Genomic DNA, 27,520 nt, shown 5'->3' on the forward strand with positions numbered 1-27,520 from the left:
GGGGGGGGGGGGGGGGGGGGGGGGGGGGGGGGGGGGGGGTGGCAGCATTTTCCCGGGAGGGCTAAATTGCCTGGGGGGCAGCGTAGGCCTGGGAGCCAGCACAGGCCTGGGAGCCAGCACAGTGGTGGTAGTGACCTCCTGGCCATCGATTTGTCCTCTGTCCATGTCCTTCAGCACCTTGTCGGCTTCATCTGGATCGTCTGACTCCATGTGTGCTTAGCCTTTAGAAAGATGGGGGGACATCCTTTTAAAGGCATGTCAATCCTATTAATTTTCCCAGAGGTGGAGAATATCTGTCTCCCTGATGTGGTCCCTGCCCACGTTCCTAGTGAGCCTCCGAATGTACACCTTGGCTGGTTTAGAGGAAGGACTTTTTCATCTCTTTTGGGTGGTTTGGATTTGGAACTGGAATGCCAGCTGTTGTCATGCCAGCACCCAGAGGTACTGGTTGAGCTAGGAGCTGCTGGAGTTGGAGCTGTAGGACATGCTGGAACTCCCCCAGCGGCTGCATACAGAAGAGGAGCTTGAGGCACTGCTCAGGCCTGTGCTGGTGCTGGAGGTAGAGCTGGACCGGGACCTGGTGCTACTGCCATCCTTGCTAGGGCTCTGCTTCTTCCGAGTTTTATCCCTGTCGCCATCCTTCCTGCTCCACTCCTTGGGGGCCCCTTTCTCTTTAGCATGATCCTTGGACTTCTCATCAGAGTGATCTTGTGTTGGTAGGAGAAGGAACCATCTTCCCACCACTGTGGCCTTCTGCTGCTCTCCTCCGCTGCTGAGGCCAGTGCCCTAATTTTCCCCATTTTAGAGTTGAGCAGATAGAATTTCAGAGAGATTAAGCAACAGAGAATTCACATAGCTAGAAAGGCAGAGAAGGGATTTGGACAGACTCATACTGATTCTACAGTCTGAGCTCTTTTTACTGCACGTGTATTCAAATCAGTAAAGTTGATGGCCAAGTGGAAATGCTAAGGATTTCTTTCTTCAGCACAATAGGCATACTGTTACAGAATTTTTTTAGAATGTGAGAGTTGCGGGGCACCTGGGTGGCTCAGAAGGTTAAGCGTCTGCCTTCGGCTCAGGTCATGATCTCAGGGTCCTGGGATCAAGCCCCACATCGGGCTCCTGGCTCAGCAAGGAGCCTGCTTCTCCCTCTCCCTCTGCCTCTCTCCCTGCTCATGCTCTCTCTCTGTGTGTCTCAGATGAATAAATAGAATCTTTAAAAAAAAAAAGAAAAGTGAGAGTTGCTTTGTAGTGATAGGATATTGATGTTTTCTTATGACAGGGTAAGGAAGGTGTGGCCCTTCCCCATACTTTGTAGGAGTTGGGCCTCGTCTGCAGCCTTGTCTGCCCACTATATCGGGTGCTGAAGATGGACATTCCAGTAGTGATGCTCGATTATTTTGTAAGAAGTGGCAACTGTAATGTGTGTGTATATGAGCCGACAAAAGGATGAGTACAGTTGACTCTTGAACGTTCAATTTTGGGGTTACAGGGTGACAATCTCCTGCGTAGTTGAAAATCCACGTATAACTTGACTAACCAAAATTTTAACTACTGTAGCGTGCTGTTGACTGGCAGCCTTACTGATAACAGAAACAGTTGATTAACACATTTTGTATGTTACATGTATTATATACTATATTCTTATAATAAAGTAAGCTAGAGAAAAAATGTTATTAAAATAATAAGGAAGAGAAAGTACATTTACAATACCATATTACAAATATCCATGTTATAAGCGGACCCCCACAGTTCAAATCAGTGTTGTTCAAGGGTCAGTTATAATTTGAACTGAGACAAACTTTATTTAGCTTTTCAAGATGTACAGAGCAATTCTTATTACTTTAAGGCAGATGTAGATTTTAAAACTAAGTAAAAATGTTACCAGACTTCAAGGGAGAATATTACCTAGAGCCACTCTGTACAATAGAACATTCGTTGAGATGGAGGCATTCTGTATCCAATTCTAGTAAGTTTTAAGAGATAAAAATGATTTGAGTTTTACTTGAGGGCCATTGGGAAGGCCTCACAAAGTGGGTAATACTGCTGGAGAATGAGTGAGATATAGAAGGACCAGAGCATTTCAGGTGGCAAAGTGGTCTGAGCAAAGCAGGAAGATGGGACGACTAACTTGTGTTGGTTCACTGTGCCTGAGATGCAGGTGAAAAGTATGGTTGGGATTGGGATGGTACAAGGCCTTAGGTTCCACAGTAAAGCATCTGGGCTTTGTCGGTTACTGGTTTTGTTTGAAAGGTAATTACAAGTAAGACCGCTTCAGAGTTACTGGGTAGAAGAGAAAATTAACCTTCCACAGGACATACAATAAGCTTGGGAACATTAGTCTTTTTTATTGTTAGAGCCAGCAGTTGTTTTGATGAGATGAAGGTTTGAAGAAGGGGCTGCAGGGTACAATGGAAGATAAATAACGTTGCCTTGTAATTATGTTGGGATTGAGGTGTTGGTGGGATCTGGTGGCTTTTAGAAAAGATGTGAGTTTACCAATCATTAGGCTTAGGCTAGAAGGCCTTTTTGGAATGGAGGGGGTGAAAGGAGTGGGTAAGATTGTCTTTGGCAGTTTCCTAAAAGGCAGTATGAGCTTTGATAGGAGAGACATTTACTTGGTATTGAGGATATTTAAAAAAAAATTAGTGAGTAGGGGTATATATATATGCAGAAAGGCTAAGCTTGACCACCTGTGTTTCTCAGAGGCTACCTCCAGCACATTTTGGGCCTGTAGAGTTTAGGGGTCAGAGCAAATCTAACGAGATCCCAGGCTGTGCCATATTTATACAGTGCAAAGCTACTTGCAGCTGCTCTGGGAGATTGGCTCACAGGGGTTCTTACCCTTTTGGGTGGAAAGGGTCACTGAGGCACAGAGAGGCCTAGCATTCTGGCAGATTGCACAGGGCTAGTAAGTTTATTTAAATAAAATAATTCTCAGTAGATCATCTGATGTAGTCAGATTTGGGCCAAAGCATTATGGCTCCAGAGCTTACTACTCTAAATTGGAAGAACTAGGGATCTAGGGCAGATAGAAAGGGCCAAAGCTAGAGTGTAAAGTATGGGGAAATGGTCTAGAGTCTTGACTCCACTGCTTCCAGATTCTGAGACGCTGGGTAAATTTACTTACTAAAACCTTTTTGGACTCAGTTTTTTTTTCCTATAAAAGAGGGATAAGATGGGGTGCTTTTGAAGATTTAATGAGATAATACACATAGCAATTTGTGCAGTCATTGTTATTAAAGTAGGAAGAAGAGAAGGTTTTACTGGATTCAGGAGAAAATAGACTCTGTTTAGGATTTAGTTTTGTCTTTTGGGATATTTTGGGTTCTTTGGGATGAATTTGATCTTTAGCTTGAAAGAAAGCAGCCCCTGGAAAGGGAGGTGATAAATACATGGGAGTAGAGGGAATGTAGGGCAGGGCTCCAGGGGGATTAATTAGAATGAAAAACCTATGGGGAAGCATAGGGGCCATGCTAGTGAAAGTATCAATTCCAATATAACTGACTTTTTAAGCTTAAAAATGGTGTTTTAAAGTAGCTATACCTGTGAGCAGGTTTCAGTTTTACTTTCTAAAAGAAGCTGCAAGTACATCAAACTAGCAGGCAGTGTATGAATTGGTGATTTGGAAGAATGTGTTCATAAGTGGGAATGAAGTTCATTGTCGGAAATTTTGAGTCCTTGCGGTGCCTGGCTGGCTCCACTGGGAGGAGCATGCGAGGCTTCTTGATTTTGGGGTTGTGAGTTTGAGCCCTAGCTTGGGTGTAGAGATTACTAAAAAAAATGAAATTAAAAAAAGAAATTGTGAGTCCTTGGAAGCTAGTTCTGGAAAATTTTTTACTAATATATAGTAGGACAAGAGTTCTCATAGTTTATACACTATTCTCTAGGTCAAGTTATAAGCTGTTTGAAAAAGCAAGAACATTTTATTGATGTTTTGGTAAGAGGGTACGTTACTTTGTATTGGGATTTTGAGCACTAGACTTGAAGAATAAGAGAATAGTGGAGATTGGCTAGATCACTTCTCTGTGGTATTCTAGACAGATGGTTAACACATCAGACTTGTACTTCAACATCTAATTGACAGGACTCCCATTTTTCTAAGAGGCCAGCCATTCTCATGGACAGTTTTACTCAGCGGAGAGAACAAAATCATAGACTTCCTGTGTGCTTTTACAGTATGTGGCTTTTTAGCTAAGACTCAGAAAAGTTCCTTGCTGTGGCGATGTAATCCTGTTGGATGTAATGTTGCAGTAAGGTTTGATGCTTAAATGTTTTTTTTTTTTCCCCTAGGGCTTGCATTTCTTTTGGTCCTAAGAATCGTTCAATTGGAGCAGCAGCTAAAAGCCAGGTAGAGTTTTGGTTTTTTTTCCTAAAATGACTTACTTCTCTGCTTTGTCCATCTTTCCCTTCAACTATTTCAGTGCCCATTATGTGCCTAATACGGCAGTCCCTGCCTGATCCCTAGTCTTGTGTGCTTGAGTGAGAAGCAAATAGCTTTTTAAAATAGCATGAGCAGGGGCCCCTGGGTGGCTTAGTTGGTTAAGCTTCTGACTCTTGATCTAGCTCAGATCTTGATCTCAGGGTTGTGAGTTCAAACCCCACATTGGGCTCCACGCTGGGTGTGGACCCTACTTAAAAAAAAAAGATAAAATAGCATGAACAGTATAATTTATTTAATGCAAACTACTGTTAAGTATTTTGTCCAGATCTTGTTTAAGCAAGGCTTGCTTATTCCTCTATATTTTATATGTTCCTTAAAGTCTGTCTCTTGGGGTTTTCATCTTACGCATACTTAGAGTCACTGTTGTTTGTAGATTTGATCTTGTTAATCAAGGTTCTCAAGAAAGTGTACTCGTAGAAGCACACTTGACATTTATGTGTTTACTTTATAAAACAGGAACCTAACATTATTTGTTGGTTTCTAAGTAACCAGAGCAGCAGAACCCCAAGAGTTCTGTTGCTTTGAGTGTCTGAGGTTGCTGTAAAATTAAGGAGTTGCATATTTGACCTTTTTATGGTTCAGCCTGGAGCACCATATAGAATGAATAATTGTCTGTTTTTCTGGACTAGGCGGGGCCTACAATATAAAAGTCCAGGGGTGCCTGGCTGATGCAGTTGGAAGAGCATGTGACTCTTGATCTTGGGGTTATGAGTTTGAGCCCCATGTTGGGTGTAGAGATTGCTAAAAAAAAAAAATAAATAAAAAGCCTAAGAAAATGGTGCTTAGCCCATTGATTTTTAATTACATTGGGTGTTTTGTTTTATAATCTTATTTTCAAAAAGTCAAAGATTCGTTAGGAAGCAGTAGATAGCAAGTACAGAGCTAGTTTGAAATGTCTTCTAAAATTGCAGTGAGCTCTTTTTAAACTTGCTTTCATTATTGAGAATAGTTATTGTACTAAACCAGCTGCCTAGTTCTAGGATAACATAGTTATTGTGGTACTGAGTTTCTGCTTGGCAGCCTTCTGAAGTAGGGCCCGATTTTGGGGGCCTAACATTGTTTTATGAAAGACTTCTGTGTGCTTTATAACACAGCTGATGCAGAGGAGCTCTGCAGTTCTTATAAAAGTAAAAGAAATTTGGAAGTTACATGTGCTACCTTTATCCAAACATCACTGTTAGTATCTTAACGTATAACCTTTTGTACTCTTTCTACAGATTTAAATGCTTCCCCCACTCCAAAAGTGAGATCATAGCATATAGATACTTGTCTTCCAACCTTCTAAAATAATGTTACCCACTGTACGGATATATCATTTATTTACCCATTCTCCTGTTAATTAACCATCCAGGCTGTTTCCAGTCTTCTGCTATTGTAAATAATATTTGGTCACTGTCTTTTTACATTTATCTTTATGTACTTACTACTGTCCTCTTTTTTCCTGTAAAGTTTCTTTTACTAGAATTTCTGAATTGATATTGCCAAAATGACTCCTGGAAAGTTTGAATCACAAATTATGGTAATTTTTAAAAGTTAAAGCTCATTTTATGTAAATGTTAATTAGAAGTTTAAGAACAGAAGAATACCTTCGTACATGTACAGTGCCCCATCTTCATGGAGAAGTAGGACAAGTTGGGCTCTAGTGCCCATCCCTGCCACTGTGGTCTGTACAAGTCCATTATTCCTCACTTCACACGCGAGCAGGCATCATACAGAAAGGTGTAGTGCTAAAGAAAATGAAACTCAAAAGGAAACCTTGTGGAGTTAAAATGATGCTAGTTTAATCTGAGGCTGTTGAATTTTTTTTCCCCCTAATTTAATGGCTCTTAGTCTTTTCACTCTGATTCTGATGTTCTTTCTCTTTAGGTAATTTCTAATGCAAAGAACACAGTCCAAGGATTTAAAAGATTCCATGGTCGAGCATTCTCTGATCCATTTGTGGAAGCAGAAAAATCTAACCTTGCGTATGACATTGTGCAGCTGCCCACTGGATTAACGGGTATAAAGGTAAGGTCTCAAAGTGATGGCTTAGGATTAAAATACAGTGTTTTATTATATCAGGTCAATATATCTCTGTACCATTCTGAGTTCAAGTTGTAGTGAAAATGTTTACAAGTGTCTAGGAGAAGGTTTTGGTAGGAAAGACCATTTGGCCTTTTTTGAATGCTCTGTATTTTGACTGGGAGCGATAGGTGGCACTGTTAAAATGGGTTGGACAGATGGGTAGTGGTGGTTTGAAGTTAACATTGCTATTGCTGCTTGTATTGTTACTGATGGAGCAGTCTTTCTGGTGTGATTTTAGTGAACGACTTTTGGAATACCAAGCAAAGAACTTAACACTTTAAAGTCACTAATCAGATGTATGGTCATACTCTTGACAATAGGACTTAGATTGGAAAGAGGTGTTGTTCTTTTGGGGGAAAGGGAATTTAGTCTTTGATATCTCTGGGACATCTAGAAGAGTTTGTGAAGCATGCAGTGAACTGATCCTACAAAAGAGGCAACTGAGTTTAGCAAGGGGAGATTTGGTGTTTGAGATACCGCAGTTGGAGAAGTCAGGATTGTGGGACCAGGCTCAAAATCCAAGAGATGACGAGAATTGTGAGAAAAAGGTAGTGAGTTGTGCTGTTGAGAACTCAGGTGAATTTAGAAGTGAAGAATTCTGATAATGGAAGAATGATCGCTGACTGGGTTTACTTAGAATATCTGTGGCAATAATCTCAGAACAGTTTGAATGGCTGGTAATGGATAAATCTGGAGTACAGGGGAGGGAAAAAGGGAAAAAAAGGTTGTGAGTAGATGGAGGATACTTATAGTCAGGAAAGAAATAGCATTAGGTATTGGCAGATTTAGTCTAAAGCATTGCAAGAGCCAAAGGAGGAAGAGACTAGGGAGAAGATCCGGGGAACAAGTGGATCCAAGTACAGGAGTGGAGCAGTAGACTAAGAATTAAGCAGATAGCAGGGAAGAAGAGGCTCATGGGGAGGAGCTTTCCCATGTTTATCATGCAGTAAAGTAAGGGACTACTAGATTGTGAACCAGAATAAATTAGGATTGGGCTGGGGAGCGAAGACTTTAGGAGTTTAGGAGAAGGTGGTGTTCAGGTTCACTTGGAGCAGCAGCTGAAAGAAGAGAGTTAGGTTTTCAGGTGTGGATTGTATTTGGGGACTATGGGCATGTGGGATGGGGCTTGTCTTAGCCAGTCTTTCAGCATTTCAAGTTTGTAGCCCTTTTCCAAGTTGCACGCTTTTATGCGGGGTAGGGTATCTTGAAGCTTTATTCATTTATCCTTTAATTCAAGTATTTATTGTGTCTGGTTTGTCCTAAGTCTTGGGCCTACAGCAGTAAACAAACTGACAAAAACTATGACCTCAGGCTAGATCGGATCCTAATTTTGGAAATGATCATAAAGTCAACATGGTAAACAAAGTAAAACCCACATAGTATTCCAGGTGGCAGAGTGTCCACCACCAGACCTCTTTATGGAGGTGCAGTGTTGGGCCATGGTGAGCACTCCCAGTTTGCTTCTTCACAGGTGATCTGAGCTTTTGTTGGTGGTCACAGCATACTGTTTCATAATGGTCCTTATCTGTAGGTATTCATGTTTGATAAACATGTTAAAAAGCTAAAAGTGACCTTCAAGTTGTTTTTGCTTCCCAGACGAGAGTGTTCTTCAGTTCCTTCTTGAGATAGTGATCCATTGATGATGAAAATTGCTCATTTTAAATGGCTTTTAGGTCATGAAAAACTGGAATAAGTCTAGATCCTTTTTGTTGTTTTATTGTAGGTGAAATATATGGAGGAAGAGCGAAGTTTTACTACGGAGCAGGTGACTGCCATGCTTTTGTCCAAACTGAAGGAGACAGCAGAAAGTGTTCTTAAGAAGCCTGTTGTGGACTGTGTTGTTTCGGTGAGTTTGATCCCTGCATTTTATTGGGAACTTAAGTGAAGAAGCAGAGGGAAGAATTTTGTCAATTGCAAATAGAATTGCTTTTTGCCTTCGGTTATAGGGATTATTTTAAGAATTTATCAAACTAGTCTTCATTTTCTCTTTTTTTAAAGAGATTTTATTTATTTTTTGACAGACAGCGAGAGAGGGAACACAAGCAGGGGGAGTGGGAGAGGGAGAAGCAGGCTTCCTGCCGAGCAGGGAGCCCGATGGGGGGCTCAATCCCAGCACCCTGGGATCATGACCTGAGCCAAAGGCAGACGCTTAACGACTGAGCCACCCAGGTGCCCTAGTCTTCATTTTCTTGAGTATTCTTTTCTGCCCCCTAGTTTTTACTCAGCTCTTCTCTATTTTTCCTATTTGAAGGTTTACCTCAGAGCCCACTTCCCCCCTGGATTCCTTTTAGCACCTTGCAGAGGGCCTGGCACGTGATAGCCACTTGTTTGTTGAATTTGAATATTCACGATTAGAAATGTTATTTTCTTCATTTCAATGTCTATATTTTATTTTTGCTTGCCCTGTATTTAGAACTAAAGGCAGGGCGGCAGTAGACTAGTCTTGTCTTTTGCATATTCCTGTTAAGATGGAAGCCTGATGGAGTCCTTAGGAACTGTTGAAATTTGGGTGGATGTATTGGCTTTGCAACTGAATCTCCTCATTCTGCAGTTGTTATATTAGTATCTTAGTTCTGTGGTCTCTTTTGTCTTCCTATTGGTGTATTCATTAGCAAAGCAGGGGCTGTTAGGTGACTTTTACTTTGCAGTCTGTTGTCTGATAGATTCCTTGGTTCTTGGCTATCTAGTACAGTAGAACTGACATTTGTCAGGAAGAATTGGATTATGGTTGTGTGTTGTATTCCGGGGATGCAAAGAATAAAAGTGCTACTTAAGAGCTCCTGTTCAATGCAGGCTCTGTGTTTCTTAGATGCATTTGTCTTGCCCTAACATATTTTCAGATTTGTACCCATTTCCCCCACCTAGTGCCCTAACTTTGATTCTCAATTATGCTCAGTATAGAAGTGAAATTTATGTACGTACAATGGCAGAATGCCCGAATGGCTTTTCCAGCTTTTGAGATCAAGTTAAAAGGTGATGTATTAAGTCATGTATTAGGGGTCCTCAAGACTGTACTGAATTTCAGTGACTTGCTAGAATCTGTAGAACTCACCATATAGCCATACCTATGGCTAAGATTTATTACAATGAAAGGATACAAAGCAGAATCAACAAAGGGAAAGGCACAGGGCAGTTTCTGGAGGAAACCAGGCACAAACTTCTAAGAGTCCCCTTCCAGGGGAGTCATACTGCAAGCACTTAATTCTTCTAGCGACAAGTTGTGATAACACGTGACATACGGAACACCAGGCAAGTTCTGCCTGAGCCTCAGAGTCCAGGGTTTCTAACTGGAGGTCAGTCATATAGGCACCTTGTGCCTAATCCATACCAAAATTCTAGACTCCCAGAAGGAAAGTAGCTATGTAGCATAAATTATGTTGTACAAACAGTTTAGGTGTAGTGAGCCACTCTTGTCTTTTAGGGAGATTTTTCTTTAATTTAGTGACCTGTTTATCATTTAAGTTCCTCTATGCTGGGAAAGAGCTAACCTTTTCATCAGGCCTCTCTAAGGATAGCCGGCTCTGGCCCCTATACAAACTCCACTGCACATTTGCTGCCCTAGCTCTTGCTATTGTGCTATGTCTAATTGCTATATAAATAGAGCCTGGGCGTATTTTGCTTTATTTATAAGTTGATATTGTTAAAACATAAACTTTATTTTTTTGGAAAGGTAATAGTAGCCCTGGTGTTCAAAAATCAAATGTGTGTATGGGAAGCTTCAGCACCCTCTGCTTACCTAGAAGGAAGTTTTTTCTTCCCAGATGTTAGGAGTTTTATTACTTGGTTACACATCTTTCCAGAGATTTTTGTGTACCCAAGTAAATGTGTATATATATCCTTTTTTAGTTTCATTTTTCTTTTGATAAATTTTAGACATTTTATCTTCCTTATCTTCCTTAGTGGTAGAGAAGGGCTTCATTCTTTTCAGTGGCTGCAGAGTATTCCAGTTATGCATGTAATGAAATCTCTTTAGTCTGTTTTTGTTGGACCTGCGGTTGCTTCCTTTTTTTAAAAACTTACATATTTATTTTATTTTTTGAAGATTTATTTGAGAGAGAGCGTGCATGGGAACAGGGGGAGGGGCAGAGGGGGAGAGAGAATTTCGGGCAGACTCCCTGCTGAGTACAGAGCCCAACATGGGGCTCGATCCCACGACCGAGATCATGACCTGAGCTGAAATCAAGAGTCGGACGGTAAACTGACTGAGCCACCCAGGTGCGCCCTTCCAGTTTTTTTTTTTTAATTGTAAAGAATTAAAAAAATTTTTTGCTATGAATAAACTTGAACAGATAAGATTTTGCTCTTATGTGGTAAGTTTGTAGGATTTATAGGTTAGAGTCCTAGAAGTACAATTGCTAGGACAAAGGATATGTGTATTTGTAATTTTTTTTTTTTAAGATTTTATTTACTTATTTGTCAGATTGAGAGAGAGCACAAGTAGAGGGAGAAGCAGACTGCCCTATGAGTAAGGAGCCCGAATCAGGGCTTGATCCCAGGACTCTGGGATCATGACCTGAGCTGAGCCGAAAGCAGATGCTTAACCATCTGAGCCTCCCAGGTGTCCCCTGTATTTGTAATTTTTTTTTTTTTTAAAGATTTTATTTATTTATTTGACAGAGAGACACACAGCGAGAGAGGGAACACAAGCAGGGGGAGTGGGAGAGGGAGAAGCACAGGGAGCCCAACGCGAGGCTCGATCCCAGGACCCTGAGATCATGACCCGAGCCGAAGGCAGACGCTCAACGACTGAGCCACCCAGGCGCCCCGCCTGTATTTGTAATTTTAACCACACTTGTTTAATTGCCTTTTAAAGAATTCGTACTCACACTTTCACTTGCAGTGTATAAGAGAACTTGTTGGACAGCAGTCTCACCAGCACAGGTTATTGGGGTGTTAGCTGATTCTCTAATAGGTGAATAATGCTATCAAAGTGTTTGTGAGGGACGCCTGGGTGGCTCAGTCGTTAAGCGTCTGCCTTCGGCTCAGGTCATGATCCCAGGGTCCTGGGATCGAGCACCACGTCAGACTCCCTGCTTGGCGGGAAGCCTGCTTCTCCCTCTCCCACTCCCCCTGCTTGTGTTCCCTCTCTCGCTGTGTCTCTCTCTGTCAAATGAATAAATAAATTTAAAAAAAAGTGATTTTAATGTTTTATTCTTTAGGTGAAGTTGAGAACATTTTTAAATTTAAGAGCCCTTCTGTATTTCTTTTCTGTAAAACATTCCTATTCTTTGCTCATTTTGAGTTTATGGGTCTACATTTTGATTTGTAGTTCTGCATATATACTAGATTAGCTCTATCATTTTATGTTGAGTCGCAAATATTTTCTGCATTTGGTCATTAGAATTTTTATGAGTCAAATATATTGATCTTTATAAAAATTGTTTTGTTTATAGTTGACATACAATGTTACATTAGTTTCAGGTGTACACCTTAAGTGATTTGACAAGTTTATACATTATGCTCTGTTCACCACAAGTGTAGTTACCGTCTGTCCTGTTACATTGCTATTCAAATATATTGATCTTTTCTCCTCCTTTTTTTCTTCTGTATTTTGTGTTAGATTTACAGAATTTCTTCCCTCTGATGGTAAAGACCCCCTTTCCTTCTGGTACTCATCTTTTTTTTTAACTGTTAAATCTTTGATTTGAAATATATTTTGGTATGAGGTGTGCAGTAGGGATGGTACCTAATTTTTTCTCTGTATGGTTATCCATTTGTTCCAACACTACTTAATGAATATTCTAACTTTTCCATACTGGTTTGAAATACTTCCTTGATCATATAAGGAATAAATTGCTGTAGGTATTTGAGGGCATTTCTGGATTTTACTGTGTTTTGGGAGGTGTATTTTATTTATTTATTTATATTTAAAGATTTTATTTATTTATTTGACAGAGAGAGACACAGCGAGAGAGGGAACACAAGCAGGAGGATTAGGACAGGGAGAAGCAGGCTTCCCGCGGAGCAGGGAGCCCGATGCGGGACTTGATCCCAGGACCCTGGGATCATGACCTGAGCCGAAGGCAGATGCTTAACAACTGAGCCACCCAGGCGCCCCTGGGAGGTGTATTTTAAATGAAGACTCCCTAATATAGGAAACTTTTACATTTTTTTTGTAGGTTCCTTGTTTCTATACTGATGCAGAAAGACGATCAGTGATGGATGCAACACAAATTGCTGGCCTTAATTGCCTGCGATTAATGAATGAAACAACTGCAGGTAACAGGGACTGTTAGCATCTGTGACTTGGTGAATCTTGAAGGTTCTGCCATCTTTTAAAACTCTGGGGTTTCTTGTTCTTTATTTTGCTTGCAGCACTTACACCTATGTGCCATAGTGTTTTTGGATACTGTGTCACACATAAAGAATTCATCTGACCAATGCTTTTTCTTTATCCACATAGCCCTTACATTGGTACATAATCACATCCTCGTTTGGAAAGTAACACAGTTATTGTGCGTTCACAGTGTGTCAGTTTAAAGATCCACCTTTTCTCCAGCCTTTTAATGGGCTGTAAAGTATAAAGCAACATCTCAGGGAGAGATATGTGGGAATGTTGAGATGGTGCAGAAGAAAGAAATCCTGGAAAATATGTTTGGAAAAATGGGGGAAGTGGTTGGGAAAAATTGCCGAAGTCATTGGAAGTAGAAATTGTAAACACTAAGGAGGTCTAAGTGAATGTCAGCATTTAATTCTTTGAAGTAACTGTTCCTCATGAATAAATTATGCAAAGCATATGAAGAATTTGATTCTTTGTAAAACATAGCATGTGATGCAGTCCTATTCACTGTATAAATTTTTTTTTTTTTTTACTTAAAGTGTATTTTAAATGTACTATTTAAATGATAATGTTACATTGAATTTCATTTTTTTCTTACTAGTTGCTCTTGCCTATGGAATCTATAAGCAAGATCTTCCTGCCCTAGAAGAGAAACCACGAAATGTAGTTTTTGTAGACATGGGGCATTCTTCTTATCAAGTTTCTGTATGTGCGTTTAATAGAGGAAAACTTAAAGTAAGTATAATATTTCTGGAAAACTTTATTACAGGTGTATGGTAATGAGGAATTTATGGGAGACAGTTGAAAAAATAACTTAAAGAATTTTGTTTCATTAATGGAAGCTTGGTCTGAGCCATCTAAACTAGAACTAGGTATGTAGAAGTAGGGTAGAAGCTGTAGTTTATCAAGAGTTGGCATGGTGTGAAGCAAAAAGCATAGACCTTGAGGAACAAGCTCTTAAGATTCCTGATCCTTATTTTTCTAATCTATAATTTGCAGAAGATAATGCTTACCCTGCAGGCTTATTAGGATTCCTTAATATGTAGTCCCTTTGTGAATTTTTTTACACTGAGGATTGAAGAGATGACAAAGGTATTGTATTCTTGATCGTAAGGTTTTGAGTGTTTGGGAAAAGAGTGTGGGGACTAAAACTTGGATGGCCAAAAAGAAACCAGACTGAGAGTGATATTCTAGATTCTGGAAATCTTAGAACTCTGGAGAAAGCACTAGCAGACTTAGACTAGAGAAGTCTAGCACTGTTTAAGGCAAGGAAGGCCAGAGAGTCAGCATGGTCACATTTGAATTTGCCGGTATATGGCAGTTACCCAATGGGATATAAAATCAGTTCTCTAGCCGATTTTATCTACAATTTGCTTAAGAACCAATGAGTTTTTGAGTGTTAGCTGTAGTTACTAGGGTTGTGTATCAGGGTTCTTTGTGCCGAGGTTTCAGTTGCCTTTCTCCTTCAAATTTGGGGATTGGTGGGGCGGGACTGTCTCACAATAAGTATTCGTTAGGTTTGGAGGGCATTTTGAGACCCTGTTTGTTACAGTCCTTTTATTTTGAAAACTAGACTTGGTTTCACTTTATGTTCTGATTTATATTGTTTCTAGGGCTTTTTTTTCCGTTTTTTAATATTTTATTTATTTGACAGAGAGAGCACGCGCACAGTGGGCAGAGAGAGAGGGAGAAGCAGGCTCCCTACTGAACAAGGAGCACGATGTGGGGCTCCATCCCAGGACCCCGGGATCATGACCTGAGCCGAAGGCAGACGCTTAACTGACTAAGCCACCCAGGCACCCCTCACCTTTTTAAACAGAAGCTACTGGCCATAATTGAGCTTTGGCTTTGGGTCAAAGTGATGTATATTTGTGATTAGTTGCCTTTTTCCCCGCCACCAAAATTGTCCTTTATTATTTCCTGTCGTCTGTCAGTTTTGCAATTAATAATTAAAATTTAATTCTAAAAACACTCATTATGAAAACACTCCCAGCTTGGAAGACATTTATAGGGAAAGAAAAAGCATTCACAATGTTACTACTATGAACAGGATGCTGTATTTCATTTTAGTGTTTTGAAGAAAACAAAATTAGAATTAGACTATAATCAGTTTTGTGTCCTGTTTTTTTTTTCTTCGCTTAATATATTAAGATTTCCCCATGACATTTAACATCTTTGAAGAAATTGGTTTTTATTGATTTGATTTTTTCATAAGAATGTAATCATTGGGTAACCTGGGTGGCTCAATCGGTTAAGCATCTGTCTTCGGCTCAGGTCATGATGGTCCTGGGATTGAGTCCCACATTGGGTTCCCTGCTCTGCAGGGAGCCTGCTTCTCCCTCTGCCTCTCTCTCTTTCTATGTCTCTCACGAATAAATAAATAAAATCTTTAAAAAAATAAAAAAGAATGTAATCATTTATTTAGCCTACCTTCTATTATTGAATTGGATTAGATCTAGTTTGCTTCTAATCTGCTCAAGATTTGGGTAATGGATAATCAAAGCTAATGAGACTTCTACAAGTTGCTGTGAATTAAGCTTCTAGAATGTTTCCTGGTAGTAAACTGCATTGAGGTAGGGCTTTGCTGTTATTCATAGTTTTGTGATAGTGATAAGACCAGAACGGTGTAATGACATGTTAGTGCATTTGGCCTTGGATATGTAATTTTAGTTTGCAGTCAGAAGGGTGTAGTAGAAAGGCCTTGGATTTTGGAATTGAGGGGATTGGGTTTTGAATTGCACTTCTGCCACATACTAGCTTTGTGACCTGAAGATTATCTGACCTGTCTGGGCCTGTAGCCATCATCTGTAAATTGGGGATTATAGTGTCTCTTTTCACAGTGATAAAATGACAGGTACAACATTGCCTTGTTTCAACCTTAATGTGCCCACTCATAATTTACCAGTTAAATATATATCATGATAAAATATTAAATTGATTGGTTTATTTTTGAATTAATTATCATCTTTTTTCCTAAGGTTCTGGCCACTGCATTTGACACAACACTGGGAGGCAGAAAATTTGATGAGGTGTTAGTAAATCACTTCTGTGAAGAATTTGGGAAGAAATACAAACTAGACATAAAATCTAAAATCCGTGCATTATTACGACTGTCTCAAGAGTGTGAGAAACTCAAGAAATTGATGAGTGCAAATGCTTCAGACCTCCCTTTGAGCATCGAATGTTTTATGAATGATGTTGATGTATCTGGGACTATGAATAGGTAACCAGACCAGTATTTTGATGTTAAACTGAACTGTGATTTTTCTCCACTTCTATTAGCATTTATTTAGTTAAATGTTGAAATTATCATGGCTGCTACAAATGTTGAAATTATCATCGTTACTATAAAGATAACTTCTGTGGGTAAAAATTAGAGACCATTCAGGATCCTGCTTTTTATGTGAAGTTTGGTTTGATTATTCTAATATTGTAGACTGATCTTTTTGTTCTGATTATTCCAGTAAGTTGACAGGTGTATGTATTACATGTGAGTTAGTAGTTTTAAAAAAAATCAGGGCAAGGTGCTTTAATGCTGAATAGTATTGAGTTTTATTTAGTTGTTGATTCAGAAATTGGTGTTCTTGGGTAGATCAGGGTCACTTGTGGGCAATAGGTCTCTTTGTACAGTGCTGCAAGAATTCTGGGTAATTGACATTTCATGACTATCCTCAGAAACACCCAGAATGTTACTGTTTTCTCTTGGGTTGCTTGGATGATGAGAGTGGTAAGTTCTTAAGGATGTGAACTCTCCTGGTAAAAATTTAGTCACAATTGATGACTTGCTTGGGGAAGTATGGCCTCAGTTACCCTCAAAAAATTGAGATGGAATTGGAATTATATTAATGTGCCTAGTAACCACATTGATAGTCCTCTTTCCTCTCCACTTGAAAGTGAGCGTTTTCATTCTTATTAAGCAGCAGTTGTGTGTGTATTTGTTAGGGAGACTGGGGGGTAGGCTAGTACCAGTGTGTCCCTCAGAAATTTAGTGGAATGTTTCATGGTAATCACAACCAAGTAGACTCTTGTAAGTAGTTTGTACTTTTTAAAAACTGAGAACAACGTGTGTGCTGTTTTTTTTTTTTTTAAACAGTTGTGCTTTGTGTACATTGAGTGCAAAGCTGTCCTATCCTGTGCTCTAGTTTATAGTCTTCATATAGTCTATAATGCTCACCAGCAGTTTTTTTTTTTTTTTTTTAATTAATGAAACCGGATTTTTTCTGACATTGAAGCCTTTTTTCTAATTAACTTTTGAGGTAAAATTCACATACCATTTTATTTATATTTTTATTATTTTTAGAAGATTTTTTTTTTTAAAAACATTTTATTTATTTATTTGAGAGAGAGAGAATGAGAGAGCACATGAGAGGGGGGAGGGTCAGAGGGAGAAGCAGGCTCCCCGCCGAGCAGGGAGCCCGATGCGGGACTCGATCCCGGGACTTCAGGATCATGACCTGAGCCGAAGGCAGTCGCTTAACCATCTGAGCCACCCAGGCGCCCTAGAAGATTTTATTTACTTATTTGAGAGAGAGAGAAAGAGAGAGAGATGGCCAGAGAGAGCATGAGTAGGGGAGAGGGAGAAGCAGGCTCCCTGCTGGGCATGGACCCCTCGTGGGACTCGATCCCAGGACCCTGGGATCATGACCCTGGCTAAAGGCAGATGCTTAACCGACTGAGCCACCCAGGTGCTCTCACATACCATTTTAAAGTGAAAGACTCTGGCATTTTTAGTACATTCACATTGTTGTGCAATGACCACCTCTATCTAGTGACAAAACATTTTCATCACTCCAAAATAAAATCTCATAACCATTAAGCAGTTCTCTGCATCTTGTACCTGGCAACCACTACTTTTTTTTTTTTCTTTCTCTGGATTTACCTATTCTGGATGTTTCATATAAATGGCATTGTAACTGTGTTTTGCTTCGTTTGTGTCTGACCTCTTTAACATAAGGTTTTCTAGGTTCATTCACATTGTAGCACGTATTAGTACTTTTTTGCTTTTTATGGCAAATAATCTTTTTGTATGGATAACATCACGTTTTTTTTTTTTTATCCTTTCATCAACTGATGGACCTTTAGGTTGTTCCTACCTTTTAGCTATCGTGAGTAGTGCTTCTATGACTATTCATGAATAAGTATTATTTTGACTATTTTGTTTTCAGTTCTTGGATGAATGTAGGAGTGGAATTGCTGAGTCATATGCTAATTCTGTGCTTAGTTTTTTGAGGAATTGCCAATTTATTTTCCTCAGCATTTGGACCATTTTACATTCTGACCAGCAATGTATAAGGGTTTCAATTTCACCACATCCTTGCTGAGGCTTGTTATTTACTGCTGCTTTATGTTAGTGTGTCTTCATCATTTTGATTGTTGGAAGGATATTCTAATAGATTTTTAAAAAATGGCACATGTGAACCCTGTACAGTTCTTGCATGTTGATGACCGTTTTCCACATTTATACCTGGTTGGATAGAACATAACCTTAGCTCGTATTCTTTCCTTGATTATCTTATTTCTTTAAGGTTTTATTTTTAAGTAATCTCTTTACCCAGTGTGGGGCTCAAACTTACAACCTTGAGATCAAGGGTTACATAACTTAAAACCCTGAGATCAAGAGTGGCATGCTCCCCTGACTGAGCCAGCTGGGTGCCCCTTTCCTTGATTATCTTAAATGGAGTAATAATACTCTTTCGGCATATAGCATTGCTGTCTAATTGTGACAGTGTACTTTTCAGTTACTTTTATTTCTTTTTGCTAGATGCCTGCATATACATATATATATATATATGTATATATATGTATGTGTATATATATATATATTTTTTTTTTCTTGAAAGTCTAATTTACCAGAGTAATAGGGTTTTGTTGCTGGTTGCTTTTGTTCAGTTTTTCCCAGGTATGCAGTGTGTGTTTTTGGTATGTAGTTTCACAGCTATTTAAATACCAAGGAAGTTTTTTTGAATTACATCATTCAGTACTTGTTCTGTTCTTGTACTTTGATTTTATTCTTTCAAAACTCTTATGTAAGTATGTTGGATCTTTTCTTGACTATGGTCTATATTTGTCATTCTCTTTCCATTCATCCCTTTATGCCACTATTTGGGGTGTTTGTCCTTGTGTCATTTCTAGGTTATTTTTCATTTCTGATACTCTTTTATTCTTTTATTCTAATTCTTAGTTTTTCTAATTCTGTTCTTTCATTTCTGTATCATTTTTTCATTGAGATACAATTCATATACCATAAAATGTGTCAAACTTTAAAATGTACAATTCAGTGGTGGTTTCAGTATATTTACAAGGTTGTGCAACAAGGACCATGATCTAATTTTGGAATGTGTTCATCAGGCCAAAAAGAAACCTCGTATATCCATTAGCAGTCCTCTCCATTCCTCCCACACTAACCCTAAGCAATTACCAGTCTACTTTTTGTCTCAGTGGATTTGTCTAGTCTCATTTTTTTGTTTTTTATTTAATTAATTTATTTAAGATTTTATTTGAGAGAGAGAGGGGACAAGTGGGGGGGGGAGGGGCAGAGGGAGAGGGAGAAGCAGACTCCTGCTGAGCAAGGAGCCCAATGTGAGGCTCCATCCCAGGACCCTAGGATCATGACTGGAGTCCGACGGCAGCGACTTAACCAACTGAGCCACCCCAGTGCCCTTTTTCTTTTTTTTTAAGTAAACTCTACGGTGGGGCTCAACCTGTGACCTCAAGATCAAGAGTCACATGCTGTACTGACTGAGCCAGCTAGGCGCCCCTGCCTAGTCTCATTTTATGTGAAATCTATAATATTCCTGAACTTTAAAAAAAATTTTTTTTTAATTTTAATTTTTTTAATTAAAAGATTTTATTTATTTATTAGAGAGAGAGAGAGACAGGTAGAGAGGGAACACAAGCAGGGGGAATGGGAGAGGGAGAAGCAGGCTCCCCGCCAAGCAGGGAGCCCGATGCCTATGTGGGACTCAATCCCAGGACCCTGAGATCATGACCTGAGCCAAAGGCAGATGCTTAATGAATGAGCCACCCAGGCGCCCCTCCTGAACTTTTTTTTGAAAAAGATTTACTTAGGAGAGAGAGTGTGCCAGAGAGTGTCATTGTGGAGAGAGGCAGAGGGAGAAGGAGAGAATCTTTAAGCAGACTCCCTGCAGAGCTTAGGGCTGCTGCGGGTCTGCTTCAGACTCCCTGCAGAGCTTAGGGCTGCTGCGGGTCTGCTTCTCACGACCCTGAGATCATAACCTGAACTAAAACCAAGAGTCAGACCGTCGACCGACTGAGGCACCTAGGCATCCCCCTGCCCCCCTTTTTTTAGTATTCTCAATTTTTAGACTGGAGTGTGTTGCGTTTTTCTGAATTCACTGCTCGATAGTGCCCTCTTTTGTTTTTATGAAGTATTTTAAAAATGTGGCTTCTTAACTTTCTGTTTTCCTTTATTCTATCTTCCTTTGTCTCCAGTGTTCTCTTTGGTTTGGATTTTATCAGCAGTTTTTCCTCATTGTGGCCCTTTTTTCTTGAAGGAAACTTTTAACTTGGTTACTATAGAGAGTTTATTGGTTCCTATTCAGCATGGTTCTTAATGTACCGTATCGAGGACCTTTTTTATGTTCTCTTGTTCTGGAGTGTGCCAACCACTCCTGACTTTATCTGCTATTTTCAAATTGGCCTGCTGACTTTTGGTTATTTTTTCAGGCCCATTATATGTCCTCTTGTTTTCCTCTGTTTCCTTTTGCACAGATACTGATACTTTGTAGGAATTGTATAATTATTGGTGGTTTTTCTTGACCCGTTTGTATTTTGGCGTTTGTGGAGGATACTGTGTTACTTCTTTTTCTTGTAGGTGTTAATGGGGTTGCTCTGTGTATTTATTTGACAGGATATGAAGAGATTAAAAAACTATACTGTTTGTATCCAGAATATATAGAGACGATTACAGTTGAATAATAAAACGACAGTGCAATTAAAAAATGGGCAAAAGATCTGAATAGATACTTCTTCAAAGTAGATACAGAAATGGCCAGTTAGGGGTATGAGAAGATGCTCAACATCATTAGCCGTTGGGGAAATGCAAATCAAAACCACAGTGACAAAACAGTTCACACCCACCAGGATTACTGTTGTCAGAAGCCTTGAAGAGGATGCGGAGAAATAATTATACACTGCTGGTGGCAGTCTAAAATGGTGTAGCCATTTTGTAAACAGTTCAGCAGTTGTTTAAAATAGGTTACACCTAGAGTTACCATATGATTCAGCAGTTCCATTCCTTGGTATACATTCAAGAGTAATAAAACATGTGCACATAAAAATTCATACATGAGTGGTCATAGTAGCACTATTCCTAATAGCCAAAAAATGGAAACAACACCAATGTCCGTTAACTACCAAAATGGATGAGCAAAATGTGGTATGTCCATACAATGGAATATTATTTGGCAATTAAAAAAATGTGGTACAGATACATGCTTATAACATGGAAGAACCTTGACAACTTTACACCAGGTGAAAGAAGCCAGTTGCAAAGGACTGCATTTTGTATAATTCTACTTATATGGAATGTCCAGCATGAGTGGGTGCCTAGGGCTGAGGGGTAGGTGAGGGGGTCAGGGGAATAATGGTTAATGGTGACAGAAGTGTTTTAAAATTGATTATGATGGTTGCACAGCTCTGAATATACTAAAAGCCATTTAATTATACATTTTAAATAGGTGAATTTTATAGTTGTGGGAATTAGTTTTCCAAACAAATTTTAAAAAAGAAAGAAAAAGCCTTTACTACTGCTGTTGCCATCTTTCAAGACTTCTCTCTGCAGGAGTCTTTTCATTTTTTTATGATGGACATTTTCAAATATGCAGCAAAACAAAGAATTTTATAGTGAACATCCCTATCCTGCCACTTGGATTCTCTTTATAACATTAACTGTACCTGTTCATCTATCCATCCTTCTATCTGTCCACCAGTTCTGTTTTTTGATGCACCTCAAACTAAATTGCAGACATCCATCTGTATACTTCTCCCCAAATACCAAAGTATGCACATTTTTTTTTAAAGATTTTATTTATTTGACAGAGAGAGATGGAACACAAGCAGGGGGAGCGGGAGGGGGAGAAGCAGCCTTCCCCCTGTGCAAGAAGCCTGACGCGGGGCTCAATCCCAGGACCCTGGGATCATGACCTGACCTGAAGGCAGACGCTCAACGACTGAGCCACCTAGGCGTCCCCCAAAGTATGCATATTAATCAGAATTCACTGTTTTATAGTTTTTGTTTTATTTTTATATAATGACATACTCAAGTTTGAAGTGTTCCCTTTGCTGAGTTTTGACAATGGACTAATACCTTTCTCAGGAGACAGTGCATCATCTCTGGAAATGTTTCCCTGGGCCTTCACCCTCAGGGACTTTTCATTTTAAGGGGTCAGAGATGAAAATTGCCTGTTCCAGGACTTCTTAGAAATGTAGCCATCCAGTGTGTAGTCTTGTGTAAGGCTTGTTTTGCTCAGTATAAAATTGGACATTCAGGGGCGCCTGGGTGGCTCAGTTGGTTAAGCGACTGCCTTCGGCTCAGGTCATGATCCTGGAGTCCCGGGATCGAGTCCCGCATCGGGCTCCCTGCTCGGCGGGGAGTCTGCTTCTCCCTCTGACCCTCCCCCTCTCCTGTGCTCTCTCTCTCAAATAAATAAATAAAATCTTTAAAAAAAAAAAAAAAAATGGGACATTCATTGAGTTGTTGTATCTGTCATTTGTTCCTTCGTGTGTATTGCTGACTAGTGTGCCGTTGTAGGTTTATTGTTTTCTCCTCTTGGTGAACACTAGCTTTTTCCAGTTTTTTTTTTTGCTGTTAGGGAAAAAAACTCAAAGTCTCACCAACATGTAAGAGTTTTAGTTTTATATCCTCACCAGTATTGGTATAGGTGGTCTTAAATTTTTGCCATTTGTGTGTGTTTATTTTGTACCTCAGAGATAGAATTCATAAAAATCACACTTGTGAAGTGTCTGGTCAGTGCTTTTTAGTATATTCACAAAACTGGGCAACCATCCCCACAACCCAGTTATAGAATATTTTCATCATCTCATAAAAAAAACCCTGAATGAGTTATCAAGGTATAAAAAAGACTTGGAGGAACCCTAAATGCATAATTGTAAGCAAAAGAAGCCAGTTTGAAAAAGTTACATACTGTTTGATTTCAACTATATGACATTTTGGAAAAGGCAGAACGATGGAGGCTGTGAAAACATCAATGGTTGGCAGGGTTTCAGGGGGAGAGAGGGATGAATAGGTGGAGCATAGGATTTTTAGGGCAGTGAAACTATTCCATGTGATACCATCAAGCTGGATACTTATCATTATACATTTGTGTCAGATGTCTGTGGAGCCCTGATTTATACTGTCATGTGGTGGTATTGGCTCAGCACCTGTTAGAAATGTGATCACAGTCATGCAGGATGTTAATAGGGGAACTGGGGGAGGAGGGTAAGTGAGGGGTATGTGGGAATTCTCTGTACATTCATTTTATTTCTCTGTAAACCTAAAACTGATATAAAAAAGTGTATTAAAGAAGAAAAAAAAAAATTGTACCCATGAGCTGTCTTTCATCATCTGTTCTTCCTACTCCAGCCCTAGGGAGCCATTAATCTATTTTCTGTCTCTCGGGATTTACCTATTCTGAACATTTCATATAAGTGGAGTCATATAATACGTGCTCTTTTTTGATTGGTTTCTTTCAGCTTGCATAATTTTTTAAAAGTTTATCCATGTTTTAACATTTATCAGTCTCTCTTACTGTATTCATCCTTTTTATTCCTGAATGTTACTTGATAGGAATTAGGTTTTTTTCCCACTTTTTTGGCTGTTGTGAAGAACATTTATGTGCAAGTTTTTGTGTGGACGTATGTTTTCAATTCTTTTGGTTATATACCTAGAGTGGAATTGCTGGGTCATATGGTAACGCTGCGTTTAACACTTTGAAGGACTGCCAAATTATTATTTTTTTTTTTTAAGATTTTATTTATTTATTCATAAGAGACAGAGAGAGAGAGAGAGAGAGAGAGAGAGAGGCAGGCTCCCCGCTGAGCAGGGAGCCCAATGCGGGACTCGATCCCAGGACTCTGGGATCATGACCTGAGCCGAAGGCAGACGCTTAACCATCTGAGCCACCCAGGCACCCCCCCCCCTTTTTTTTTTAAAGATTTTATTTATTTGTTTATTTGAGAGAGCGAAAATGAGAGAGCATCAGAGAGGGAAGGGTCAGAGGGAGAAGCAGACTCCCCGCCCAGCAGGGAGCCTGATGCTCGGGACTCGATCCTAGGACTCCAGGATCATGACCTGAGCCGAAGGCAGTCGCTTAACCAACTGGGCTACCCAGGTGCCCCGAACTGCCAAATTTTTTTCCAAAATGGCCACACCATTTTATATTCTTACCAGGAATGTATGAGGGATCCAGTTTCTCTACATTTTTGCCAATACTTGTTATTATCTGCCTTTTTGATTCTAGCCATCGCCGCCCCCCCCCCCATAAAAGTGGAATATGATTTAAACCTATTGCTGTTTTTTTCATAGGGGCAAATTTCTGGAGATGTGCGATGATCTCTTAGCTAGAGTGGAGCCACCACTTCGTAGTGTTTTGGAACAAGCCAGTAAGTATTACTGTGACTGAATTGTTTGTATAATCATGGCTCTTTGGAAAATGTTGTTTATTACTTTTTTTTTTTTAAGTTACACAAATTTTCATTGTATATACCACTACTTCATTGCTATATTAAGCTTCTTTTTATGTCTGTCTTTTCTCTGGAGCACCCCCGCCTCCTGCCCCCACCTCTTTTGATAATGGTGTCCAGGGAAATCTAATATTTTGTCAAGAAAGCTAATTCAGACCCAGATGGATATAAACATCCCATTTATTTCATAGTGGTAAAAATTGTTTTTGCTTTGTTGCTTTGTAGTACTTGTATAGGCTTTTCTGTCTGAATGTTTTACTGATTGAGAAATACATCCAAGGGCGGATGTGATAACCACATAGTTATTTTAACAGGATGCTTTAATTTTATCTCTAGCTAAAAGTAGATATTTGATTTAGTAATATATCACTAATTTTCCTAAAACCTTTAGCATACTTTCACTTGGAGTCCACTGTTGTGTTGGTTGCTAAGTATTTCAGAGTGTTGAGATGTACTGTTATCTTGACAAAGGTCAGCTCTTAAATCAGAGTGATTAGGCAAACTGGCATGATCTTTCCATACTGGGATAGCCCATTTCTTTAAATAGCCCTGCTCAGCATACCATCAGTATTTGTTGCATAAAATGTGACCAGGAAACCAGGTGGTGTTAGGAGTATTCTATGAGTGATGGAAGAGCTTTAGTGTGCACCTTCTTTACTTATGTTAGGATGAAGCTGTACCTGTGTTAATAATCTGACCAATGCCTATGCTCTGGGTAGAGTGCTGGTGGGGCTAGGTGTGCTTCGAATACTTTTTTCTTTCATGCCATGTCAGGGGTAACTCAGTATTTCAAGGCCCTCTTATTTTCCTTGTGGCTAGCTTAACTATTGATGTTTTAACAATTTTTTTACGTGGGACTGTTTCAGAGATTATGGGGTCTCTACGCTGTAGGGCATTTAGTATTCATGGCCCTGTCCTCTTAAGTCCCAGTATTGTGCCGCACTGCCCCTGGTGCATCAGAACATACCTACTTGTTTTCAGATGCCGCAGGGGTGTGTGTGTGTGTGTGTGTGTGTGTGTGTGGGTGGGTGGGTGGGTGGTGGTGGTGGTGGTGGTGGTGAGGGGGTGAAGGAGTGGCAGGGTTTTGTTAGGAATCTAAGTTATTTTGTTGTGTTAAGATGTTATATTGCTCTTTTATTTTATTGTAAAGTACTAATTTAAAGATTGTTTTCATCTCAATGTCTTTTTTAATCATTTCAAAATAGAGTTAAAGAAAGAAGATATTTATGCAGTGGAGATAGTTGGTGGCGCGACACGAATCCCTGCATTGAAAGAGAAGATCAGCAAATTTTTTGGTAAAGAGCTTAGTACAACACTAAATGCTGATGAAGCTGTCACTCGAGGCTGTGCATTGCAGGTGAGCTTTCTTTCACAGGTAGCCATCCATTTATAGGTCATTGTGCCAAGACGGCATTGGTTTTCTATATCTAGCTAATAATCTGAGGATAGCTTAGGATGATCTCTAGGTGTAAGATTCTGAAATTTTAGTTTTACAATGGTATCAGAGGTGGTGTTGATAAATGGAATTGTACTCTATCACATGGAATAAGCTGAATTAATTTACTAGAAACATAGGTAAGCCTGAAATACTACTAGAATTTGGCACATTATCTGTTGTCTATATATGAAGTAGCATTGTACATAAATTAAGTAAAGGTTTGAGTTCATGGAAAAATGAAAAGTAATGGCTAGATAATAGTTAATCTGAAAGTTTTTAAAACCACTTAATGTAAACACTTAAAAACCGTTGATGGTGGTTTTTTGAAGTTATTATTTATAGGTCTCATAATAACAGTTCATAATGTCTGTACTTGTCATATGGAATTTTTAAAAATTATTATTCTAGTGTGCAATCTTATCGCCCGCTTTCAAAGTCAGAGAATTTTCTATCACTGATGTAGTACCATATCCCATATCTCTGAGATGGAATTCTCCAGCTGAAGAAGGGTCAAGGTAATAACATTTATTAATTATTTTTATACTTACAGTTAACTTAGTGTTAAGTCTGAGTAAAATATTGCCCTCCATTTCAACTTCTGCAGATCTGTAACATTTCATTACAGTGCATGAAGCAAAGTGATGCCTTTAGTCTTGAGAATAAATTTGTGTCCTTACTTAGTTTACTATAATTGATCCTGCTGAAGTAATTGGTGCCTTTGACGTACTTATTCAAATATATTTATATTCCTTAAAACTGATTTTATATATATCTATAGGTATATATGTAAGTTTCTTTTTCCTTGGAACCTCTTATATCCTGGAAATGATGCCAGATGAGAGAGCATGAGAAGAGTAACTAGAGCCACACAGTAATTACAGATGTAGAATAAGTTGGTAAAAGTGTTCAGGAATATCTTAAATTTGTGTGTTTTTGTCTTTTTTCTCCATCTAGTGACTGTGAAGTCTTTACAAAAAATCATTCTGCTCCTTTCTCTAAAGTACTCACATTTTATAGAAAGGAACCTTTCACTCTTGAGGCCTATTATAGTTCCCTGCAGGATTTGCCCTATCCAGATCCTGCTATAGGTAAGTAGAATTGGGAACTTAAAAAAAAGAAAAATTATGTACTTGGGAGAACTGGGAGCTAGCAAGTATAATCTGAAATTTGGTATTGTAAATCCCACGCAAAAAACCTCTTCCAGGCTTGTGACCACTTCACTACTAGCAGGATGGTTACTATTTAATTGGATCTCTGTTGTGTGGGCAGTATTTCTTGGTTAATGCACATAGTGGGTATACCTTGTGCATAATGTGATAATACATAGACACTAAAAAGGAGTTAAACTCAATTTTCACCCTAACACAGAGTTATAAGATGTACACAGAAAATGATTAGAAAATAGTTGTGTCAGTATCCTAGGTTATGGAGCCATGTTGGCTAGAATCTTCACAGATCCTCAGAAGTTCTTATAATCTGGAAATTACACTAGGTGAGAGAGAAACCAGAATTACATGATCATTACAGACTTAGAATACACGAGTAAAGTATTAGAAGTATTAGGAATATCCTGAATGGCACTTAGAAG

The 27,520-nt window shown here is 39.2% G+C and overlaps 1 protein-coding gene and 1 pseudogene across 2 annotated transcripts in view; one reads left to right on the forward strand and one right to left on the reverse strand.

Moving 5' to 3' along the window:
- Positions 1-733, reverse strand: part of LOC110591166 — a 1,030-nt pseudogene extending 297 nt beyond the window's left edge.
- Positions 1-27,520, forward strand: part of HSPA4 (heat shock protein family A (Hsp70) member 4) — a 46,736-nt gene that overhangs the window by 8,952 nt on the left and 10,264 nt on the right. For both annotated transcript variants that reach the window (XM_021702053.1, XM_044917126.1), the window contains exons 2-11: positions 4,294-4,351; positions 6,311-6,451; positions 8,232-8,354; positions 12,628-12,727; positions 13,390-13,523; positions 15,767-16,011; positions 24,337-24,413; positions 25,700-25,851; positions 26,341-26,447; positions 26,887-27,020. In XM_021702053.1, coding sequence (XP_021557728.1) covers positions 4,294-4,351; positions 6,311-6,451; positions 8,232-8,354; positions 12,628-12,727; positions 13,390-13,523; positions 15,767-16,011; positions 24,337-24,413; positions 25,700-25,851; positions 26,341-26,447; positions 26,887-27,020 — 1,271 coding nt within the window. The remainder of the gene's footprint in view (positions 1-4,293; positions 4,352-6,310; positions 6,452-8,231; positions 8,355-12,627; positions 12,728-13,389; positions 13,524-15,766; positions 16,012-24,336; positions 24,414-25,699; positions 25,852-26,340; positions 26,448-26,886; positions 27,021-27,520) is intronic.

This window comes from Neomonachus schauinslandi, chromosome 7, assembly GCF_002201575.2.
Source record: "Neomonachus schauinslandi chromosome 7, ASM220157v2, whole genome shotgun sequence".
NCBI lineage: Eukaryota > Metazoa > Chordata > Mammalia > Carnivora > Phocidae > Neomonachus > Neomonachus schauinslandi.